This window comes from Neolamprologus multifasciatus, chromosome 11 (genome assembly GCF_963576455.1).
Source record: "Neolamprologus multifasciatus chromosome 11, fNeoMul1.2, whole genome shotgun sequence".
NCBI classification, from domain to species: Eukaryota; Metazoa; Chordata; class Actinopteri; order Cichliformes; family Cichlidae; genus Neolamprologus; species Neolamprologus multifasciatus.
The window spans coordinates 18,106,397-18,128,456 of NC_140449.1; the positions used below are offsets into that span (position 1 = coordinate 18,106,397).

General features: G+C 40.3%; 1 protein-coding gene across 5 annotated transcripts in view; it reads right to left on the minus strand.

Moving 5' to 3' along the window:
* Positions 1–21,995, minus strand: part of creb5b (cAMP responsive element binding protein 5b) — a 39,506-nt gene extending 17,511 nt beyond the window's left edge. For 2 of the 5 annotated variants that reach the window (XM_085178621.1, XM_085178619.1), the window contains exons 1-7: positions 20,884–21,993; positions 15,733–15,810; positions 15,317–15,410; positions 13,376–13,497; positions 11,879–12,036; positions 2,165–2,291; positions 739–849 (exon numbers count right to left, since the gene is read on the minus strand). In XM_085178621.1, the coding sequence (XP_085034747.1) occupies positions 739–849; positions 2,165–2,291; positions 11,879–12,036; positions 13,376–13,497; positions 15,317–15,410; positions 15,733–15,810; positions 20,884–20,913 (720 nt within the window). In that variant the 5' untranslated portion in view covers positions 20,914–21,993. Of the gene's footprint in view, positions 1–738; positions 850–2,164; positions 2,292–11,878; positions 12,037–13,375; positions 13,498–15,316; positions 15,411–15,732; positions 15,811–20,883 lie in introns of all 5 variants that reach the window. The other 3 variants (XM_085178622.1, XM_085178618.1, XM_085178623.1) reach the window with 3 other exon arrangements.
* Between the last annotated feature and the right edge of the window lie 65 nt (positions 21,996–22,060).

Consider the following 22,060-nt stretch of genomic DNA (forward strand, 5'->3'; position numbering starts at 1 on the left):
AGCTATCTATGAACCTTTCCAAACACAAAGAGCAGCCAACTCTTTTCATTATGGTTTATAATTTCTTTTTTCTCGATATCCATGTCATGACACTCCAGTTATTTATTTTTAAAACAAAGGTTGGCAGTTGGTCACGTTGCTACAGCATTAATCAATTCATATCACCTTAAATGTAACTTTTTAGCTATTTTTCATTAATCAGAGGTGCGCTGTCATAAACCAGCACAAGTGTTGCAGCAGTACTGGCATTCAAAATCAAGAACAGTGCAAAGAATCTTTTCTTTTTGAGCTTTTTCTTCTGCCAGTCTTTCTTTATCCTTCTTTAACTCTCAAAACCTGTGCCTACATATTATTCCAACTTCTACAACTATATGCTTTGTGAAAGGATGAGGTCATTTGATTTTTTTTCCCTGCTGTGTTAAACTAGTGCTAACAAGTTGCAGGACCTACAGAACATGTTCTGTACATTAAGATATACATCAGGCAGTTGGTGGGCAGCCGAGCCACAACCACATAAAGGGCCCTTTATTCCAGCCAGAGTCTCCGGTGCTGCACTGGCAGGTTCAGACACAGCTTTGATTACACACCAAATGATGAAATCCACACAGGCCTAAGAGTGCAGCCTTGCTGGCAGAGCCCAGTGGAAAAGAAGGTTGCAACACTTTTCAGCTTGTGTGTGTGTGATTGTGTGCAGGCATAAAAGTGTATGTATGCATGTGAATGCTTGCATATACTCACCAGTTTGGCCTCTGAGTGCATGGAGGGAATGTGAGTGGAGGAGCAGGAGTTGCTGTGGGCGGGGCTTTGCATGCCCATCATATTGGAGCCCATGGACATTTGTCTCTCCATCTGAAGATTACAACAATACAATAACAATCATGCAAGTGTAAACAGGGCTTTATTTAAACACATATCAATCATGCTGTACTATTTATGCTAAGAGTGGTGATTTTTCAGAGATGCAATCACTGCTTTCTCACAGGTACGCACCAAAAAACTTTAAGCATTTTAAGTGTGAGACCTATCCTTTGAGGTTATGGAGCATTAGATGAGAACGCATGAGAGCCTGATTTCACATGACAGGCTGCCCTGTGCACAGCTCTGTGTGATGATAACTGGAGCTGACCCAAAACAGGAAGCCAGCATGCAGGGACTTAACACAGGAAGCTGGGCAACTGGGGTGTGTGTGTGTGAGAGAGTTTCTAACAGCAGTTTGGTGAGTATCTGTCAGACTAACATCAAAGTCGTCTAGTTGCAGGATGTTTCAATAGGGACATAGGTTAGTTAGCTCTACAAATTTCTAACTATCTGTCTTTGTGTGTATGCGCTCACTACTTGTCTCTGATTGATTCTAGTCTGGTCGTTATGTGTCCTAGCTGAGACCTGAATGTGAAGAATTCACATGACATGTGGTGAAAGGTGACCGGTGTTCACCGTGTGGTGCAAACAGGACAGAAGACATGTTTGCTTGAACATCTACATGCATGTGTGCGTGTAAGGTGTTGCGGCCTTTTAGCTGCTGAAGTTTTGGTGAAGTTTGCGGTGCTCTCCATGAGGCATGGGCCCTCTCACCCCCACCCCTGCCTGGACCTTTTCCTTGCCCTCCCCTTTCCCTGGTCCACAGAGATTTGGGTCTAGAACCTGACACACAATCTTAATTGCAGTAAGTGTGTTTTGTGTAAAAATATCACCCAAATGTGCACCCCTTTCCTGAACCGTCAATCTTCCCAAAAATCGCTTAGCCCTTAATTTAATAAACATGGGAAGGATTTTTCCACACCATAAAAATGAGCTGTCTTATGTTACAAACTGAACATATGTTGTATCATTGCAATCCTGATACGAGGGCCTTTCGCTATGTTGTTATCATTTCCTGTTACACAATGTGATTGTTCTAAATTTAGTTGGCTTAATTGTAGTAAAAATTTACATTTTGAACTCACAGGAAAAACCACTCATTTCTGCAAGAAGAGTCTTTCTTGATGTCTTGGAAAGCAATTTTAATGGTGACATGAAGTATTCGAAACTGCACAGCAACACCAACGCGGCTTATGTTCAGTCTGAATGTACAGTGCACTGTCATCACAGGAGTAAACGAATCTACTTCTGCATGTGTGAGTGCTGCTGTAAGTGAATATGTTCTGTAATCTGTTGTGGTACTCACAGGCATCAACACAGCAGAGGAGCCGGGCATGGTCGGGTCTGGCAGAGTTCCAGGCATGGAGGCTGGCAGAGGCTGCCTCTGTCTGTTTCGTAGGTGCAGTAGTGAGGACAGCGAGCCGGGGACGGGCCTAAAAGGACACAGACAAGGAACTTAAGGGTTTGTCCTGCTACACACAATCTAAGAATATTATTCTTTGTTGTTTCATACACCAGCGCCAAATCCAGCATGAAATGTAGCGCTAGTTTTTGACATGTCCTAATAGGCACTCAATTAATGTATAAGCATATAGTAAAGAAAGAAGTGATAATATAGTGTAACATCCCTTTTTAGTATATTAATGGACATTTACTAATTTATTCTTTTTTTTCCCACACACAAAAAAGTTTAATTCTCAGTTAATTTTATCTTTCTGTACTTTCAGTGTATGAATAATTGTATTATACATTATAGTGTGATATAAATGACTCACTGCTTTTATATTTCCTACAAATTAAGTGCTGAAATAAATTATTATTATAATATACAAAGGCATGAAAGAAGGCAAGTGAAAAAAATGCACGACAAGCTTAGCTGAAGTCACCTTTGCGAGTTTAAAAACTGTATGTTTAAAAGTTACAGTTGCTAAAGGGAATTTGATTACCCACTGATATGGTTGGTGATCATGTCTAACTTTTATACTCAATTCTAGCCCTCTGGTTTGAAGCTCATTCACTCTGAAGACAGGAACATCAAAAACAGTGCACGAATATTACTATATATTACGTTACTTCATAATATGATAATAGTATAAAAAATATAGGAGACTTCTGTCAATCGAGGATTAGGTATTTTGCTGTCACCTGATGCACCTGATGTGACTCACTGATGTGCTTATAAAAACTAAGGGTCTGTGGCTCTGTTGACAATAATAAAGAAAAAACTTCATCAAGTGTTTCCTTTTAGACTAAAGGGGCTGATTCTGTCATAGATACTGAGAGAAATGTTGGTGCTTATATCAAAAGATTCAGAGTCTCTGAATGCAATGAATTGCTTTCATTTTTCGTATTTCTGATTAAAAGTGTAATCACTTTCCAAACATGCAAGTTGGCTGCTGCCCCATGTTCTCAGAAAGCCCTGAGCCAAAAGCGCGCGCGCTAAAAAAACTATTGTATTATCGTAATTCTACAAAGTGGGACAGCTAAGGAAATCTATTCGTACACGTTAAAGTAAATTTAACATTTTCAGAGAAAATGCTTTCCGCAAGCTCGTTCTTTTTTAGTTTGCTCTTCTTTCTACAGCAACAATCTCAGAACAGAACCACCCCCCAAAAAACATTAGTGAGCATGCTGCACTTCAATCATCTCATTAGTTTTTGGATATACTTTACTTTTGTAAAGTATATCCAAAAACAATGGATGAATAATGATTTTGGTGATGATAAATGACTAATATTTGTCATAACAACCACATGAGATGAGCATGATGAGAATCATATTTAGAAACTGCTAAAGCAATGGAAGCCCTGTGGGGAAAATCTCTTTCAGTGACCACAAGAGCGGGCGGACCAACGGGCTTATCCACACTCACGGCCACATCAATAAATCACATGTACAGAGGGCCCAGGCTAAGCTTAAACTATTGACAGCAGTCCTGTCTCAGTCACTGGCTCAAGGCCTTGGCCATACAAATACCCAGACAAATACATCTGCGCTCGGTGACATCATTTATACAACTGTCACCAAATCCCTGCTTCTAAGAACAACAATTCCCAGCTGCAAGGTGCTGCAACACCCGCATGAATGCAGCAATTATTCAGTCCTCACATCTAAAAGCAGCATTCACCGCACGATTCTTCAACAACTTGCATCAGAAGAATCAATAAATCTCCAGTTATCTGTGTCACCACAATCAGCGCTGCCACTCACCAGCTATTTAAGCTCCATTTCCTCCAAGCAAACAAGAAGCATTTAGGTTAGCTGTGTTCAACGGGTTAACATAATCAATTCACCACATCACAGCCTGGATTACGGTAATAGTGAGTGGTGAAGGAGTGATGGCCTAATGGGTGGGGGGGGACAGGGCAAACGTTCCACCACCTGAATAAATACCTGTATTTTTCCAGACCTAAATATGTGCATTTATGCTCCAGACATTTTAGATTGCTGCACACACACACAGGACTATTACCATCCTGACGATGTGTCATGCCAGTATAACATCCCAATTTATCACAATCACACTCATTTAACAGCGCGTATGACATCTGAGCAACACAGCGAATTCAAACATTTCCACATGGGAAAACTCATGAAAGTACAATGAGGTATGCAGTGTAGCTGCAGTTTCCCTCAGTGTTTAGACTCTGCCAGCATTCAGAAGGATGAACAGTCGCATGCTGGTACATGCTGTTGATTATGTAGCTGAAGACTACATCGTTTTTTTATAACTACATGATGACTCGATTTTTCATTCAGACGCAGACTGAAGTTTTCTCAACAGATTTTTGCAACACACTGAAGTAAAAACGAATGTTAACTTGAAGCACGTCTGTATCTCATTATGATGTGTCAATTAGCTAAACAAAACTGCCTCATTTAAAGTATTTTTGTTCTAAAACTGTCACAGTATTTGCTTTCGTTTCCCACATGTATCATGTGTGCTATTCTACTAATTTAAACAAACAATATTTTGTAAGAAGAATAAGCTTTATACGTTTATTTTTTATTAATTAGCCCTATTTCAGTCATACTTCATCCTTAATCCTGGCAGCCACATAATAAACAACAACATTAAAAAAAACACACAGGCTCTGCGACACAGAGAATAAAGGCTCCTTTTGAAGACCGTAACTTCTGCACCTGTCTGTTAGACGAACGCTCTGTCCATCACGACCACATTCACCAAAACACAACCTGCTTGTCCACTGGGAAGAAAAAAACAACACTAACATCTCACAGCACTTCCTCCAGGGATTAACCCGAGCTTTGTGCTGACTCTGCTGATAAATAAAGACATTTCAGACAGCCGGCAAAAAGTCACTAACGGTGAATCCAAAAATCTAGAAGAAACAAATATAACTTACTTGTTGAAGTGAACATGATGGCAACTTTTCATATGCATTACAGTGTCAGAACCACACTGTAAAGCACCTCAGCAACAGTTCTGAAAAAGGGCTGAACTTGTTTTTCTAGCTTTTTCCAGCAACTTAAATGAAAGATTTCCTGCTTCTGATGAACTCTTAATATATAGTATTGTGTCACTCTTTCCTTTTCCTGTGCGTTTTACAGACTAAACCATTTATTCTTTTTTTAACTCTGATAAATACTATACTCTACAAAATAATGCATTTTAATATAGCACTATCGTACACCGTCAGTAAGGCACTAATCACATACCGTATAAAGAGTTAAACAAGAAACTTTCTATATTTCATGCTCCCTCCTGCTTTGTGTATTTACATCCTCCTGCTCAAAGTGTTTATATGTGAATAAGTGCATATGTGAGTGTGTGACTGTTCATTAAGCTGCGTGTGAACATATGCGTGTGTCTGTGTGTGTGTGTGTGTGTGAGTGAGTGAATAATGACAGGCTCGGCTCCACTGAGGGGACTGATAATAGCCTGGGCTGTGGGCCCCAGGGGAGAGCAGGTAGACACTCTGCAGTTCTGACCCTGCGCTCTCACATTACTGAGTGCTTCACTCTCAGTCCAGCTCTCCTCCACAATCCCCGCCCAAGAACCGCCGCCGCCGCCCAAACCCACCCATCTTCACTCCACCATGACATCATTAGTAGACTTTCATCCCTCTTTATGCCTTTTTTACTTTTTCTTGTGCTCTCTTATTCTAATTGTCCACATCATTATGATATTTCTTTCCACCACGGACCCCTCATGGTGTCCACGCCTAAAACCCAAAGTCCCCCCTGATCTACTGTGTGTAATCTACAAATTTTGTAGACACACTGTGCTTTACTGTCCCAGTCCCAACAGTCCCAACTCCAACTCAAGTACTGGGGACTTATACACAAGGGGGTTGGCTTCCATCCAACAGAGAGAGGGAGAGAGAGAGTCCACTGACTCATATCCTTCCCTTTCTGACTCGGCTCCAGCAATGATGTAATGCTCTTGGTTTTTCGCCCTCCCCCCACCCTGTGCCTGCCTACCCCCAGATTTTGTCCCTCCCTCCCATCCTCCTCTCATTTTTCCCTCTCTTTCCCTCCTCAACTCAGTCCAGCATCACTGCACTCACTCCTCGCTGGGTGAAGTCACTGCAAGCTCTGGGTAGACACAGCAGCTAAAAACTTTTGAACGTAACCAAAACAGCCTAGGGCCAAGTTCCAGACGTTTGGGAGATGGTGGTGCAGTCACCATGGGAACGGAGGTAAATACCGGGAGAAACAAGGGCCTCAAACAGCTTGCAGCTGCCTGGCTCTCTGAGTAAACACTACACAGGACCTGCCCCTGATTTACTGCCTTTAATCACTGGTGGGAGGAGAGTGCCATGGGGTTTGGACTGAGGAAATAATACGAATCTGATCAAATAAATCAGCTATAATGGGTTACGACACAGGCTGACTTTTATTAGCGCTCTAGAGAAGGGATGGATGCTGGGAGGGTGCTTCACTGGAATGGATCTGGGCTGGGGTGTCCTCACATTAGGGTGCCTCAAGCTGAGTTAAGGCATGCCAAAGCACAGTTTAGGAATGGTGGGGAGTGACACTCTGGAGCAAATTAGTGTAAGTGTTGCGGTATTTATTCACCAAATATGATACTGTTTTGAATCATCAGATACTCTTGGCTGAGGAAAGCAAAGATGGGTTGGCTTTCATTTTAACGAAAGCATGTCAGTGTATTCATATCGGCGGTGAATCGGAAAAACTCTTCAGCAGCTAATGAGTCATCTTGTTACAAGCTACACTGGGATCTGTCAGCAGCACCTGACTGGTGCTGTAACATTTGGTATAAACAGACCCTTTCACTTTCAGAGATACTTCATCTTTTTCCCTTTTCATCTACTAAAACTTCACTATTTATTAACATGTTTATGCCTTTGCTGTAAAGCCAACCTAGGCTCCTTTCACCCTGCCACCTGATTCCTGTCTTCTGTCAGTCTCATCTCTCATTCAGCTTTCCATCTTCCCTTCTCTTTCAGAATCTCCATACATTTTTCCCACACCCACGTTGTTCTGATGCCATGTTCTTCATGCTTCTATCTTTTCCTCTCATTCTGTACACACCATCCAGCAAAATGCATGTCCTCACTATCTGATGCCACTCTTCACTCTCTCTCCTTTACCCCAATGATCTGTCATTTCCTCTCCGCCATCTATACCTCCTAATACCTTCTTCCGCTCCTCCATCCACCTCTGATCCCATTCTTCCCCTACTCTGTCCACCTCTGATCCCTCTTTTCCACACTTCCCTACATTGTGATCCCTGTGCTCCCCAGAGCTCTGAGGCACATCCCTGTGTGTGAGTTGCTTGTGCAGGAGCCTGCATGTGTGGTGGCCCCAGGGCAGGGATGACACAGACCCGCTGGAATGAGAGGGAACAGAGTCTGGGCGTTCCTCTAAAAACGCACTATTAAACCCAGTGCAGTACACAATGAGCTCATCTTAATTCAGGTCAGATGTACATCCTGCTTTCTCTCTCTTTCTTTTTGTCTTTTCACTATTTTTTTAAATTGATTACATAGTTTGAGCTTTATTCGTCTGTACCGTGCTTACCAGTTTTCTCTTCTGTCTACCTCCTTCCTTTCTATTTGGATTAGCTCTACAATTTATTCAGAGCCAATAGCCACATTTCTTTTTGCGGAGAACTAACATTTGTCAAGTTTGAGCACGGGGGCAACTTAAGCTTTCTGTAGAGGTCACACACTCGTATACTCAGGACGGACCTCCCTCCTTATCACAACTTTGTGAATGCAATCTAATCATAAACAATAATAAAAGACATCTTGTTTAAATTGTAAAGTTCATGAGGTCAAACTTTATCCATAAACAGCCCATAACATCCTTTCTCTTTATGCTCATGCACCAGTGCAGTGCACTTAGAAGACAGCACCACTGGGTTATTACAGGCATGGAAAGAGCTATTATGCAATCTATACGATATGCAGTGTGTATCATGAACCACCTATCGGCACCGCTGTATCAATATTAATTCAGTATAGTAGGACAGCGGTGCTATTTTAAACAACTTGATGAAGTAGTGAGTATCAGATTACACTATATGTAAAAGAGCATGTACACATTGTGTTTAGACATGAACATCTGTTCTCAATAAGTGCTCACTAGCTATAATATCTGACAATGATCGTGGATTAACAGGATGATCGCAAGCTTTTGCAATCAAATAGAAATGCAAATGTACTTTGTCACAGACACTTATACATTTTAATAAATTGAATTGCTACAATTCAATCTATTAAAAGCAAATCTTCTACCCAGTGGTCCTTCATGATCAATCAGCACACTAGCAAATCTCTTTGCAAAAACACAGGAAGTTAATGTCACTCTACACTTTGCATGAAACCTTGCTGTTAAGAAGGCATGAAGACCAACATCTATTTCTGCTACTTCCCTTAAAGGCAAAGACAAGGACCACAAGTAGAAGGGTGCTGAAGGTGTGAAAAATATTGTGCATTTAAAGCAGCATGGGAAACACAACCACAAATTGACTTCCTTCAAACCTGTGCACAATGTGACAGCCAAATTTACAAGTTGCACACAGTACGCCCAGGGTGGGACACCGCAAATGATAGATGTATAGGCTTAAAGATAAATCCACAATCTAGAAAAGCAAATAGACTCTCTGCATAGAAAGAGCTGCTTTAAAATGTGGTTATTGTCACATTTGTACAAAACAAAATGAGACAAAGTTCTACTTTCGTTATTGAAGGTAAATTGAAAAACCTTTTGGTTAAATGGTGAAAAACCAACACTGCCTGACATCAGCAGTTAGTGGTTTTGAGGGCTGCATCTCATAAGTTCAAATATTGTCTTTAACACTTCAGTAGGTTTAGACATCTGTACTGTACATTTAACAAAAAAAATAATAGTTGAAAGCAGTACTTAACTATCAAATTATCGGCAACTGATGATGAAATCTGCCACATCTGTACTGTATTCACGTAGCCCAGATGCATTCAGGTTGATTGTGCTATGTAATGGAAACAATCGGGCTGAATTCCTTTGTGGAGCCAAAATAGAAGAATGTCATTTTATTAATGCCTTGTGCCCACACCCATCCACCCAGCGAGCTCCACTTACAAGTGAAAAGGCTGAGGTTTTCACAGAATGTTGTATCTCACATGGTTGACTAGTAATGTCCAACACATTTAACTCTGACATAACTCAGCACCAGATGTTTGTAACTGAAAAGCAGAGAGCATTCAGAACAGTTGGACGCCGCTTCACTTTATATGATAATGATAGCCGTGACATTAAGATCTGCTGGCTGTTTCTTATGCCTGGTTTTAACATTGGTTTGTGTCAGTGCAGCTCCCCCAAGACCTCCTTTAAGGACTCAGAGCTGAGGGAAGGAGAGAAAAAGCGAGAGCGAGAGAGGTCCTCAGGTTTCACAGCTGCAGGCCCAGCTCAATCCTAAAGTAAATGGACTTGAGGAAAGCCAATCCTAATTGATTCCAAGCCTCAAAGCTCTTTAGTAAACATTGTGGAGCAATGAAAATGACTTGTTATCCTAATTCATTGGATGCTCATGCTGTGCACTCAGCAGAGCAGAGGAACAAAAAGAAGAAGCAGATGGAAGTGAGATTAAACTGATTTTGTTTGGTGATTTTGTCTCATTTAGAGACATATTTACCACAGAGCCCCATAAAGTGTGTTGATACTAAAAGATTTATAGTACTGCAATGATCAGATACACAACCTTTACCAATCTTGACAAGGATAACCATTTTTTAATAGTCTCTTAGGTTATTATGGTTCAAATTAAACACAAAAATTTACATAGCGGGAACCTAACTGTGCTTCTAGTTTTACATGATGACCTTGTTCACAAAAGCATAGTAAATCAAAACATATTGAAGCCTACGATTCTCATGAATTAACAGGCTAATATCTGGACTGTGTTGGACTGAGTACACCAGTCTGTGAAGTGTCCAGCATGGTCTCTATGTAGGAAGTTCCTGTGGAGAGACCCTGTGCACAGAGGCTTTGGTGAGCCCTAATGGCTTCCTGTGGAAGTTCTGCTTTGCAGTGGAGGGGTTTCCTCAGCCCATTTTCCTGCTGATGTGAACATTTCCAGATCAGTTTTCTCTTGTGTGAATATTCCCATCCTATTCGTGTTTCAGTATTCCGCCATCCTAGTAAACAAGTGACACATCTGCAATTTTAGACCATACAATTGCTGCTCAGAGGTTGCCTCAGATCATGTGTGTCAGATCACTGCAGCTGGCAACTTGGTGCAGTTCTGTGGCTGGCAACCACCACCACATCGCATTCCGTCTCTGAAATTTGAGTGATGCGATTTTACGACAATAAACAATAACACAGCTCTCTCAACAAACCGGTAAGGGCTCTGTGGTCAGAAAGGGCTGCGAAGTGAAGTGGTGAGTCAGGTAAAGAGTTTACAATGACAGGTAAAGTCAGGTGAAGCAGGCCTGACAACGTCTCTGTTACTGGCAGTGATTGCTGCTCCTCCAAGGGGTTGAAATTCCATCCCTGTCCTCAACAAAGAGCCTGATGGGGTGTCAGTCAGACTTAGTGATGGGCCTCCCATCCAATATTCACTAGCTCCCGAAGCTGTAAATCTACACAAGAAAGCCTCAACACAGAGCTGGCCTAACTCTGAGCCATCTCAATGTCTAACAAGTTTGCCACAGGCCTGGTTTACAGTAACAAAGCCCTGGCACAGGTTTGAAGGTGGCTGAAGTTAAAGCACAAGGAATGAATGAGGTCAGTGGAGAGTCCTCATATGGGAAAAAAGGTGCATAAATGTTTGTGTGCGTTTCCTATAACAGTTATGTCACTGACGTATTAAGACAGAACTGCAGCAGAGGGAAAGACGTTTCACTCAAAGAGACGACAGCCCTGCAAGAGTTGGCAAAATTTATGCAATCAATACCCAATGCAATACCCCAATCATTACGTCCATGTGCATATACAAGTAATAAGCACAAAGAAGTAACCCACACACATTGTAATTAATATGGTTTCTCTATCTGCAAAGGTACCAGAGAAGCAGAGCTCTAAGGCAGCTGCCATTCCCATACTGTGAAAAGAACTATTTTAGAACATGAAATGCTAAACCTGTGTAAAAGCGGTCACGGCTTAGGCTTCAACAATGACTTCATCTTATCCTCTGGGACCCTCTTTGGCATGCTCTGCTATGGGACAACAGTGAATGAACAGCAAAACACGAATGGCAAGTCCCACACACACTGCTCCAAATGTAATGAAACACTGACATTGCCTCAGAGACAATGGGGGGGATGACAGCCGGCACAGAAACAGAGGGACCAGGATGAGACTGAGGCTGTCAGTATAACAGGGGCACACTTGAGGTGAGAGAATCCCCAAAGATCACTGCGCTTGTCAGGCGGTTTTCAGTCTGTCATCAATTCTCAGCAGTGCTCAACAACTGCTGTTTCATGTCATACAGAAAAGAGAAAATGCCTCACTCTGTAGCAAGTTTCATAAAACCTGTTTGTACCTGTTACTTGTATTTACGCTGCTGATGTTTCACGACTTCTTTCGGCCACTGCGGTCTGCTTACCCTATCTGTCTATTTGTTGATGGAGCCTGAGTTATGACAGAGCTGGACTGAGGAGAGGGCAGGGCCTGCTGGATCACTATGCTGGTATCATGATTGCCCATTCGTGAGTGGGACTGCTGGTGCTGGCCTTGGCCTGCTTGGCCATGCAGTGAAATGTTCTGTAAAGAGAAGAGAGGAGGAGAGTGAGCACAGTATAGAGGTTTAGGACTCTATAAAGAGCATTTTCAAGTGCAAAACAACACAAGCATTTTAACCGTTTGGCCTTGGACTGCACACATTCAGTGGGTGGGAATGGGTAATGAGGAACTAAGTAAGGTATCATCTACAAGCTTTTCTGTGCTGAGCTGAGAGTTTATTGATGACCATATTTCCTTTATTTATATTTTACCAACAGTTTTTAACTGTCACATTATGAATATTCATACTAAAATAGCTGCAAGTGATAGAATACTCACACTCACGTATCTCTCACACACTTACAGTGCCATAAAGTATTTTGCATTGCAGTACAATTACTTAATCTTCACCATTATGATAGTATATTGCAGGATATGGAAATAAGACTATTTCATACTGTCTTCTTGGCGTTTTCTTAAAGTTTCAAATTTTTAACTCTTATCTTGTTGTGCTTTACACTCCCTGCAAGTCTTGCTCTGACTCGCCTCCTGCTGACTTGGCAAAGCCTCCCATCATAAACTACAGGCTAGGCAGCCTAGACATGGCTGACCTGAGCACGCACGATCTCCAGAGCCAAACCACAGAGACAACAGCTTAGCTGCAGCATGGACTGCACATACTCCCAGACCTTAGATAAGCAGTCTGTCTTGTGGTGATTTGACTATTACCCATGTTTCAGGTCAAGGTGCTTCAGGGCAGATGTATAATGCATAAATGATCATGTTCTTTGTCAAACGTCAGTGTTTGTGACTCTGCTCACATACAAGACTGTCTGGTCAGTATTTTTTTCCTGATTACTGCTGAAAAAGATGTCTCAGGGGTCTGTCTGTCTGGGAGAAATAGGACTCCTTTTCTAAGCGATGAAGATCTGTTTGAAGCTGCAGGTGGAGAACCTGATATCTTTTGTCCTCATCTGTGATGGGTGACAAATCTCCACCTGCTAGCCCTGTCTGTCACTGTTGACAAGACAGATGAGGTTAAAGCAGCGTGGCACTAGTGGCATCACGAGAACTAGACAGGGAACATATAGTTTGGATAAAAGAGAGAAAATATAGCAGAAATATTAGCGGTGAATAAACACTTGTGGCTATCCATTTTTGAACAAATGGGCAGAATGTGGTTGCATGAGGTCTATGTGTTTCCAGTCTATAAAAGAAATGTGTTATCAGCTCATGCAGTGTGAGCCGCTGTTAGCGACATTACTCATGTGATCACTCCAGATAAGAGCTCTTAACCACCTAACCTCTGTGGCTTTGGTCTCATCTGTTTTTTGTTTTGTTTTTTTTTAGTCTGAGGTTTTTTTCCTTTTTGTTCCAGTACCTGTTTACTGTCCTCTTCTTCCTGGGCTTTGCAAAATTCCTGCTCAATTGAGCAGTCCAGGTCACTGAACAAGCCCACCTCCTCACAGTTCTTTAAAAAACGTGTTGGCGTGGGTGTCTGGTCTGTAAACGAAGAAAAAAAAAAAGTTTTTCAGGTTTAAAAGTAGAATGTGGACCTTTAAAAGTTAGAGGGAAAATAGTTTTAGAGGGTTCCAAATGGCAAAATATATCCGCAAGCGTAGTGTTTTTGTGAAAAAGTTGATTTCATATTTGTCTTTTTCCTTTTCCATTTTGTGATATTGTGTGATGCTTTTGTAAAAAATGTATGCCTAATTCTCATTTGCATACCTGAAACATATATACAATGTAAAAACTTACACAGGCAAACTAAACCAAAATGCAAATATGCGCACAACAGTATTTAAAACAGGAACCATGTCTGCAAGAAGTTAAATGAGACACGAGAAAGCATTTAAATCTGTTTTGAGAGCGCAGCATGTTTTATTCTGATAATTTGGATAGTTTTACTGCTAACTTTTAATTTGATTCTGTGGCTCTTCTTGTACTCTCCAATTTTTATGTCTTGTATTTTTTGTATTTTCTGCCTCATTGTTCCTTCCTCTAAAAAAATGATGTCCAATTATGTGAACCAAAGTTTTTACCAGCATGCACTTTAAGCAAGCTAATGGAGATGAATCCAAAAAGAATAATGAATGTACAATGTTGTTGCACATTGTGTTTTTAAGTAAGCATTACTTGTATTTAGCCGATGAGAGACACTACTTTTGACAGCCCAGTTTTTTGCTGACAAAGTACAGATCCCACCTACAGAGTGGGGTCTCATTTGTCGAGCTCAGTCAAGCTGTGGTATTCAGCTTGACATTGTGGGGGGTGCACGCAGATCGGGTTTCAGACTGTTGAAGGTGATTTTGGGATCACAGTTGTTTCAAAGGCTAAAAGCATACTCCATGGCGTGTTTATCCATTCTGGCTAGACTGAGGATTGACTCAAACTTTCGTCATGACGTGTGTACTCAAAACACAGTTTTACTCTGCAAATATACAGCGCCTTTTCGATCTGCCGAGACTGACGATATTACTCAAGCTCTATTAAGAAACCGAGTAATGTCAGTTTTTAGTCGAGTCAATGCAAAGCAAATAGAGCAGGTCAACTTTAGGTCATGAATTATAGTACTAAAAGTTAAGCGTAGACAATTTTGCATGTGACAGTGTGTGTCTGAGGTGTGACTTTGTGTGCTGCATAACCACTGATTATTTTATCCTGAGTTCAGTGTATCAGTAAAAAAGTAGTCATAGTTGTAACTCAGACGAAAAGCGATAAAGACGCCTGGCTTAGAAAATCTGATCCTACTGACTACCGAGTGTAAATAATAAAGAAGAAACTACTTGAATAGTCTGGCTGTAGCAATTTTTACTAGACAATGGCTGATGCATTAGGAATGTTATAAGGAGTAGAGATGTACACTATTGGATTGGCTGCTACTATTGGTTTGACTCTTACTGGACTTTTGAAACTCTAGATTAATGTCCAGATCAGCGGCTCAACTGGGCTTTTACACCCTGTAAAACCTCCTTTCTTTCGACGTGATATATAGAATGATGACGCACCGAGTGACAGAAAAGCGCAAATCACATGAAGTAACAGGAAAGACAAGCTCACACATAAAATGCTCATTTGTCCAGTTTTTGTCAGGCAGCTTCTTTATATGTTACTGAAGTGTTCAGTGTGAATGAAACTAAGCTGTAGGGTAGCATGCCTCATATGATTTACATTATTGCAAACAACTTCTGGAGGCACTGTAAAGCATACTGATGATAGACGAGTGTGTCTGTGCATGAGTCACAAAGACACACAGCTGCAAACAAACTCCAAGTTTCTGCTCAAATAGTGAGTTAGTCTGTATTGAAGGAGTATAACCCACCTGATAACATGTTGTCGTTCTTTATGGAGGGGAACTTAAGGGTCATCTCATGTTTGTGTCGATGTATCATTAGATGGTCCTCTGTGGGGAATCGCTGTTGAAAAAAAAAGAATTGTACGTATGTAAAGAGACAAGTATGAGTAACTGATAGGAAATGAAGCACTACCCTAAAATAACATTCACTGTTATTGTAGTCATTCTTGACTACATCCTAAAAGAAACTTTTTTTTCTTTAGATATTTTAACACTAGACCCAATCACAGTTTGTGTTTCAAGCACTTCCATGGTATTGCGTTTCTCCCTCATGCGCGAGAGATAAATCTACTCCGAATCCCTCCTTGGTGTATTGATATCACAGGCAGACATACATATACACATGCACATGTACGCATTAAGTTTTATCACGGCATTCTCACCTGAGAACAGCCAGGAGCGTTGCACACGAACGGCCTTTCCTGGTCCGAGTTCATCACTCTGGCCAACTTCTCATAAAACTACAGAAAAAGACAAAAGAAGAAAGCAGTGAGGAGAGCTGAATAATTTTGCTTTCCTTAGATGAGGGAAAATACGCTCGTGTCATGCTAGACATGAAACTGCTACTGCACCTGCACTAGTTTTCTCACGCTACAGTAATCTGGGCTCCACTAAAATGACATCAAGGCTGAGGTTGTGGAAACACTGGGTCCAATAAATTCAGCAAAACTCAACCACTGGGAAAACTTTTAAATATTTCGATAGATGGATTTTCTTTATATCCACATTTTTATTGCACATTACCACATAGATTGTAACACACTTTAAAGCTGGTTATAAACAAAATGAACAAATGTATCTCTTTAGACACTGCTTCTCAGTACTTATATATTTTTTATTAAGGCAGCTATGTAGTAAGACAAAATTGACTTTAAATGAAAGGCACTTACATCTGGAAAAATAGCTCCACATTTAAGTTTCAGCCATACAGTCATCGGTTTCTTAATGAATTGATTCGCTGGTTATACATCTTTTAGTGAGAACAAGAAAAGAAAGCAGCGGCTGTGCAGCCGTGCACAGTCAGAAAGTGCAGCTTATTTGATAGAAAGAAGAAAAGGAACTTTAGTTGGTGTTAGTTTTAAAGCTTAAAAGTAAGCGGGCCTCAGGTTTTTTAACGTGCACTTTAGGAACTTCTCAGTGCACCCATATCATTTTAACTTTAAGAATTCAAAGCAAAATGGGTAAAAACGACGGTAAAAGATAAAAACACTAAAAATAAACCTCTACAAATTATTTCAAATTTTATCCTTTTCCTCTTTTAACTTTCAAAAACCCAATCAGGCAAAACCAGTTAAAGAAGTAAAAAAATTCAACTGTATTTTTTCATACATTTCAAATAAATTACGGAAACAACAGTTGGATTTAAAAAGTTATCGATCAACATCAAACACATTAAACAACACCTATGTGAAATATGATATCCACATGATGGAGCGCACACATTCAAAAATTTATATTGCACAGATTTATAGCATCTTACTTCATTGTTCCTGCCAATGATCTTTTAAAATTATTTTAGGAAGGAATAGGAAGGAATATATCTTTTTATTATTATTACTACATTTTATTTTGACGTTTGACTTTTTTTAAAAGTGATATTCAGGATGCCAACCACTTGTAAGCCTGCCAAGGCAACACACACACAGTATACTTGAAGTTTGGTCAGATTCTGAGCTGATTTTTTGCTTGCATTTGCATTTTTACTGAAACATTTTTGTTAAGATCTTTGTGTTTAGACAACATTAAACAGAGAAATTTATCTCACTTGTGTAAAAGAGAAAAACGGTTTTCGTCACAGTCGGCAAACTACTGAGCAGAAAATATTATTTGTGCAATCCTTGTACTTTGTACAGTGCAAAAGCATAAACTATTCTTCTAATAAACACTAACAAAGAGCCTCTGAGCAGTCATCGCATTCCAATAACACAGATGCCAAGCACTTTTAGACGGATGTCGTACCAGATGTTAAGTAAGTATGATTATTTGTCTTTTAGGGTGAAGGTGGACATGAACATGCAAAACATGCAAAACAGGGATGCACCATTATATATAAGGAACATCAGTACTGGCTTATATCAGCCTTGCTGGCTGCCATTTACCAAGTTGTGGAGAACTGAAAGATTTTAATGTAGTTTTCATTGTCTCCTGGCACAAATTATTACATACCGATAAAAAAAACATATATGCTGCATTGGTACTTTCCAAGTTGTTATTTTAACATAACATTTCTTAACCATTCTTGCATCCCTATTTCACACCCCACACATGGAAACCACACTTGGCTGATGTGTGGTTTCAATGCAAAGCCCACAAAGCGCATGTGGACCATTGGGGTGTCTAGCCATATAAGAAATGGATTTTGTATTTAATTATTTAATGAGTCTTGGCCTTATGAGCCTTATGAGTCTTGGCTGCATGATAGTTGCACAGAAACCTATTTCTTGTATGTTACAATAACTTAGAATTGCAGTTAAATAAAGAAAATTTGGCATTATGACGTAAAATGAGAGACAAAACATTTTCTGCTTAGTTTTATCTGCTTTTTATTGCACAACTTAAGTGTCATCAGAGAAGGGGGTTTGATAAGACACTAAGAGTTTGATGATCATCAAATAGGTCTGTGGTTTATCATGTGTCCTCTCAGTACAACTAAAACATCTGCAGTATTTACAACACTGATACTGGACCATATCATTTTCATTTAATGGCACATTAAACATTTCCTTTTATCGCTTGGCATTATTATCACCTCTCCCTCCTACCAGTTCACAAGAACCACAGCGCATCTGTAATTCTGTAATAAGTCTGTAATAAGTCAGTGCGGCATGTCAAGTGTCAGGCATGAATACTTTCATACACTATGTGCATGTGTGTCTTTTTCATAGGTACAGGCTATTTCCTTAAGCGCAGTCAAAACAGTCAAATATTGTGTTATGCTAAGCAGTCCTGTTTTCCTAACAAGTTGTACTTCATGACCAAGCCCGCTTGAACAGGGTCTGGAAAGGGTCTCACTGTCAGAGAGCAATGAGACCTGGTCTCTCTTTCTATCACCAGTTCAGTTCTCTAAAACAGGGCCCCTAAAAACTCACCTGGTCTATTTTGACACAACAAACACAACCAACACTGCTGATCATTAAATAAAACTAAGGGCTAGATGACAAAAACAGTGTCTGTAGATATGGCGCTACTCACTCGTGTATTAAATAAAGGCCCCAAATGTTCATGAAACAGCATGAATCAGCTGTTGTGTTTCAACTCTTGTTGGAACTGTTGTTTACTAGCTCCCTTCTTGATTGCCAGTATGAATTTGAAACAGTTCTTGAAACATAAAAACTTTAAAGCAAGGCATTAAAAAAAATAAGAGAAAAATTGTTTCCATAACTGTAAAAAACAGAAACGTTTACCTTCCTGTTCCTGTTTCTAAAACAGGACTCGATCATTCCCTCACATTTACTAGGAAATTCAAACCATATGATGCATAAAACTTCGAGCCATTAATTCTGCGAATGCCTCTGCGAATTATCCAATAGCTTTCACACTTCAAATTATCAGCATTCAACGCCCTTTCCTTGGACAGGGCACTTGGCTCTCATTTAATATAGATGTTTTCATTTAGCAGAGGAAATTTGGTTACACTTTACATTAACTGTATCCTGATGTGAGTGAGGGGAAGGATTAGGGTCCGGCATTCGATTTCAAGAGGAACTTGGGAAGAACTCTCCAGGTAGAACGCATATTAGAATTTAAACAATATGGTGAGGAAAAGAAGGGTTGGGGTGCAAAGGCATATGGGGTTAAAGCAAGCACAAACATGCACAGCAATTCAACTCTCCAGCTGCAGTGCCATAGCCTGGGCTTTTGAGAGTACAAATTGAAGGAAGGATTACGGCGATCCCTGAGACAATGTACGCGGGACCTCTCTGACAATGTCTGCACTGAACTTCTGCTCTTAAACTCAATGCATGACTAGAAGACTGGTCTGACTGAAATATAAACTTCAAAAGCTTTCAATTACTGGTCTCTGACTCAACATAAACTCATAAATCAAAAAATGAACCCTCAGAGGTCTAGCATGGGATTAGCACTGCTCACATTATTCTAACTGTATTATTTTTAGCGTTCACTTTGCAGAACTTTGCAGGTAAAGGCGAAAAGAAAGCTCTAGTATTAAAATAAAATGCTCTAACTTCTGTGGTGTACTTGTTGATCAGACTTGAGACTGCCTTTATGTTTGCTACCTTTTCACACCTTCTATATTATTAGAGACATTACCAGGGGTACCTCAAGCACAAGAAATGCAGCTAACAGTTTACTGCTGCAATCCAGCTTAACATGTAAAAAACATATATCCATGAAGGTTAGTAAATAACACTATTATAGAATAAACAAGTGAATTTAAATGCATTAACTATAGCTTATGCTACTTGGTCTAAGTTAGGTAAATCCTAATAATTATTATGAACTATTTTTGGATTATGTATTTTTGCTTTAAAAAAAAAAAAATTGTCCAGCAAGTTAACTTTACTCAATCTGATACGTATTTTTAAGGAGACAAATTATTGTAAAAGCTTTCATACAAAGAAACTCCATCCCAGTCTACATTAAATGCTGAAAAAAAAGTCGCAACAAGCATAAATAACACAGGCGTTATTACCACACCGAATAAAAACTGTGGCACAATAAGTGGAATCGTGTACGAGAAACATGTGTTATTGATAGTGCTGTCACATAAACATAATGATAGCGGCCGGAGAGCAATCAAATAATTAAAGCATCTTTCTCTTTTTTTAAAAAAAAAAAGCCGTTCCGTCACAAAGTGCGCACCGTCAGCACAACCTTACTCAAAGTAACCCTCAACATCTTAGCGCTTAATCAAATATCGACTGGCCTGCAGAATGACGTAATCTTGATGAATATTGCTGTTCAAGAGAAAAAGAGGAACATAAATTTAACGTAAACAGAGATACCCTGGGGTAACAGCGTAACCACCGGCCCATTATATTCCAGACAGTCATTGGTGAACCGCAGCACGCACGAGTCCCGAAGATTAGCCTGCTCTGCGTATCCCTGGATGGGACAGGCATGACAATGATGCAGGGGTCCAGCTTCGGAGATTTAGAGCTAAATGAAAACTTAGAAGACGTGCCAAATTGGTGTGAAGTGCAACGAAAAGCGCCCTTTGCAATAAAAATGTTCGTGTTTTTGTCCTTTCAGATAATTTTCTGCAGACTTGCCTTAGCTGCTACCTGACAGACCGAGCTGCAGCTGCACTTGACTCCGCGATTCAACTTCAACAACAGTGTAAGAGACAGGCCAAACACACGGAGCGCGAAGTGACATGACAATGCACTCACTCAAACAAAACTCGCACGACACAAAGCTGCAGACACGAGGAGGTGAAAGAAATAAAACAAAATCACATCTTTAGAAAGACTGCTGAGGCGATCGAGAAAACAAGCTGTTGCATGAAAAAGGGAGAAGAACAAGTGAGAAGAATCGCTTTTTAAAAGAATAAAAATAAAAAGATGACAAACCTGCAGAGGCGCGTGCACGGTCCTCTGCATGGTGGCAAGGCTTTCAACTTACCAAACAAGTGCAGAAAATGTGAAGCAGTCTCTCAGAAGAAACCACGTTGGACTGAGAAAAGATTACAATACGATCTATTTAGAGAAGCATAACGTCACCCTGGGTGACGTCACGTGGGATTCCTGAACTTCTAAATCATTGTGGTCCGCTGGTAGGTGGAGCCAGCGGGGCGGAGTTTGCAAATGCACGCCCAGGGGCATGTATGAACACCGCTGGCCCTTGGTGGGTGTGGTCCAAAGCTGGAGAGCTAGTACAGAGCAATGAGTGCAAATAAACGTGCGGTGCTGCAGCTTCTATCTGTCAACTGCGAGAGTGATAAACGGGAAAACCTGCTAAACAGTCCCACGCGTGAAGTATAATCAATAACCCTGCAAACTTTAAACAACAAAATCGAAACTTTATAATAAGAAGCTTCTGCCCTACAAGTAAATAAAAATAATTCTACTATTTGCTGATTTCCAGCTCCATATCTTTATTCTCGGACTCAGTAGCTTTGAACATTAGCCACAGCTTCTCAGCAAATCCACTGCTGAACCAAGACGTTTTAACTCCTCTTTTAAAAGCTACACTTCCTTTACGCCAGCTTTCTATTGATTGACTCCCCCTTGCAAACAGAAGGTTTGAACATCAGGCTAGATGACTGGGATGACTATATTAGGGCTGTTTTCTCTCACAGGAGCTTTGATTATTGCAGTATTATATATTTATGTACATGAGAGAAAACAAGGAAACACAACAAAAGTCCCCCTTTAAAAGGAACCAAGCAGAAACTGACCTTTACAATGTACCTTGTGTGCGCTTGTGTGACATGATGAGTGCAGTGTTTTTCATGCAAGAATACAAATATTCTCAGACTTGCGGTCCTCGGATTTGCTAATTCAAAAATACAAGTAGAATTTGGGAAAACTCTACCTACAAACCTAAAGAACCTAAAGTAATTATGAAACTGGGAATCTCTTCAAAATAAATTATAATAAACATACATGACCAAGTCTAATGACTCCAGAAACAGGAAAGTTACTTTTTGCCAGAATTACGATTCAGCCTCAGTGACAATCTGCATACTGTATTACCAGTGTTGGGACTAACGCGTTATTAAGTAACACGTTACAGTAACTACGTTAT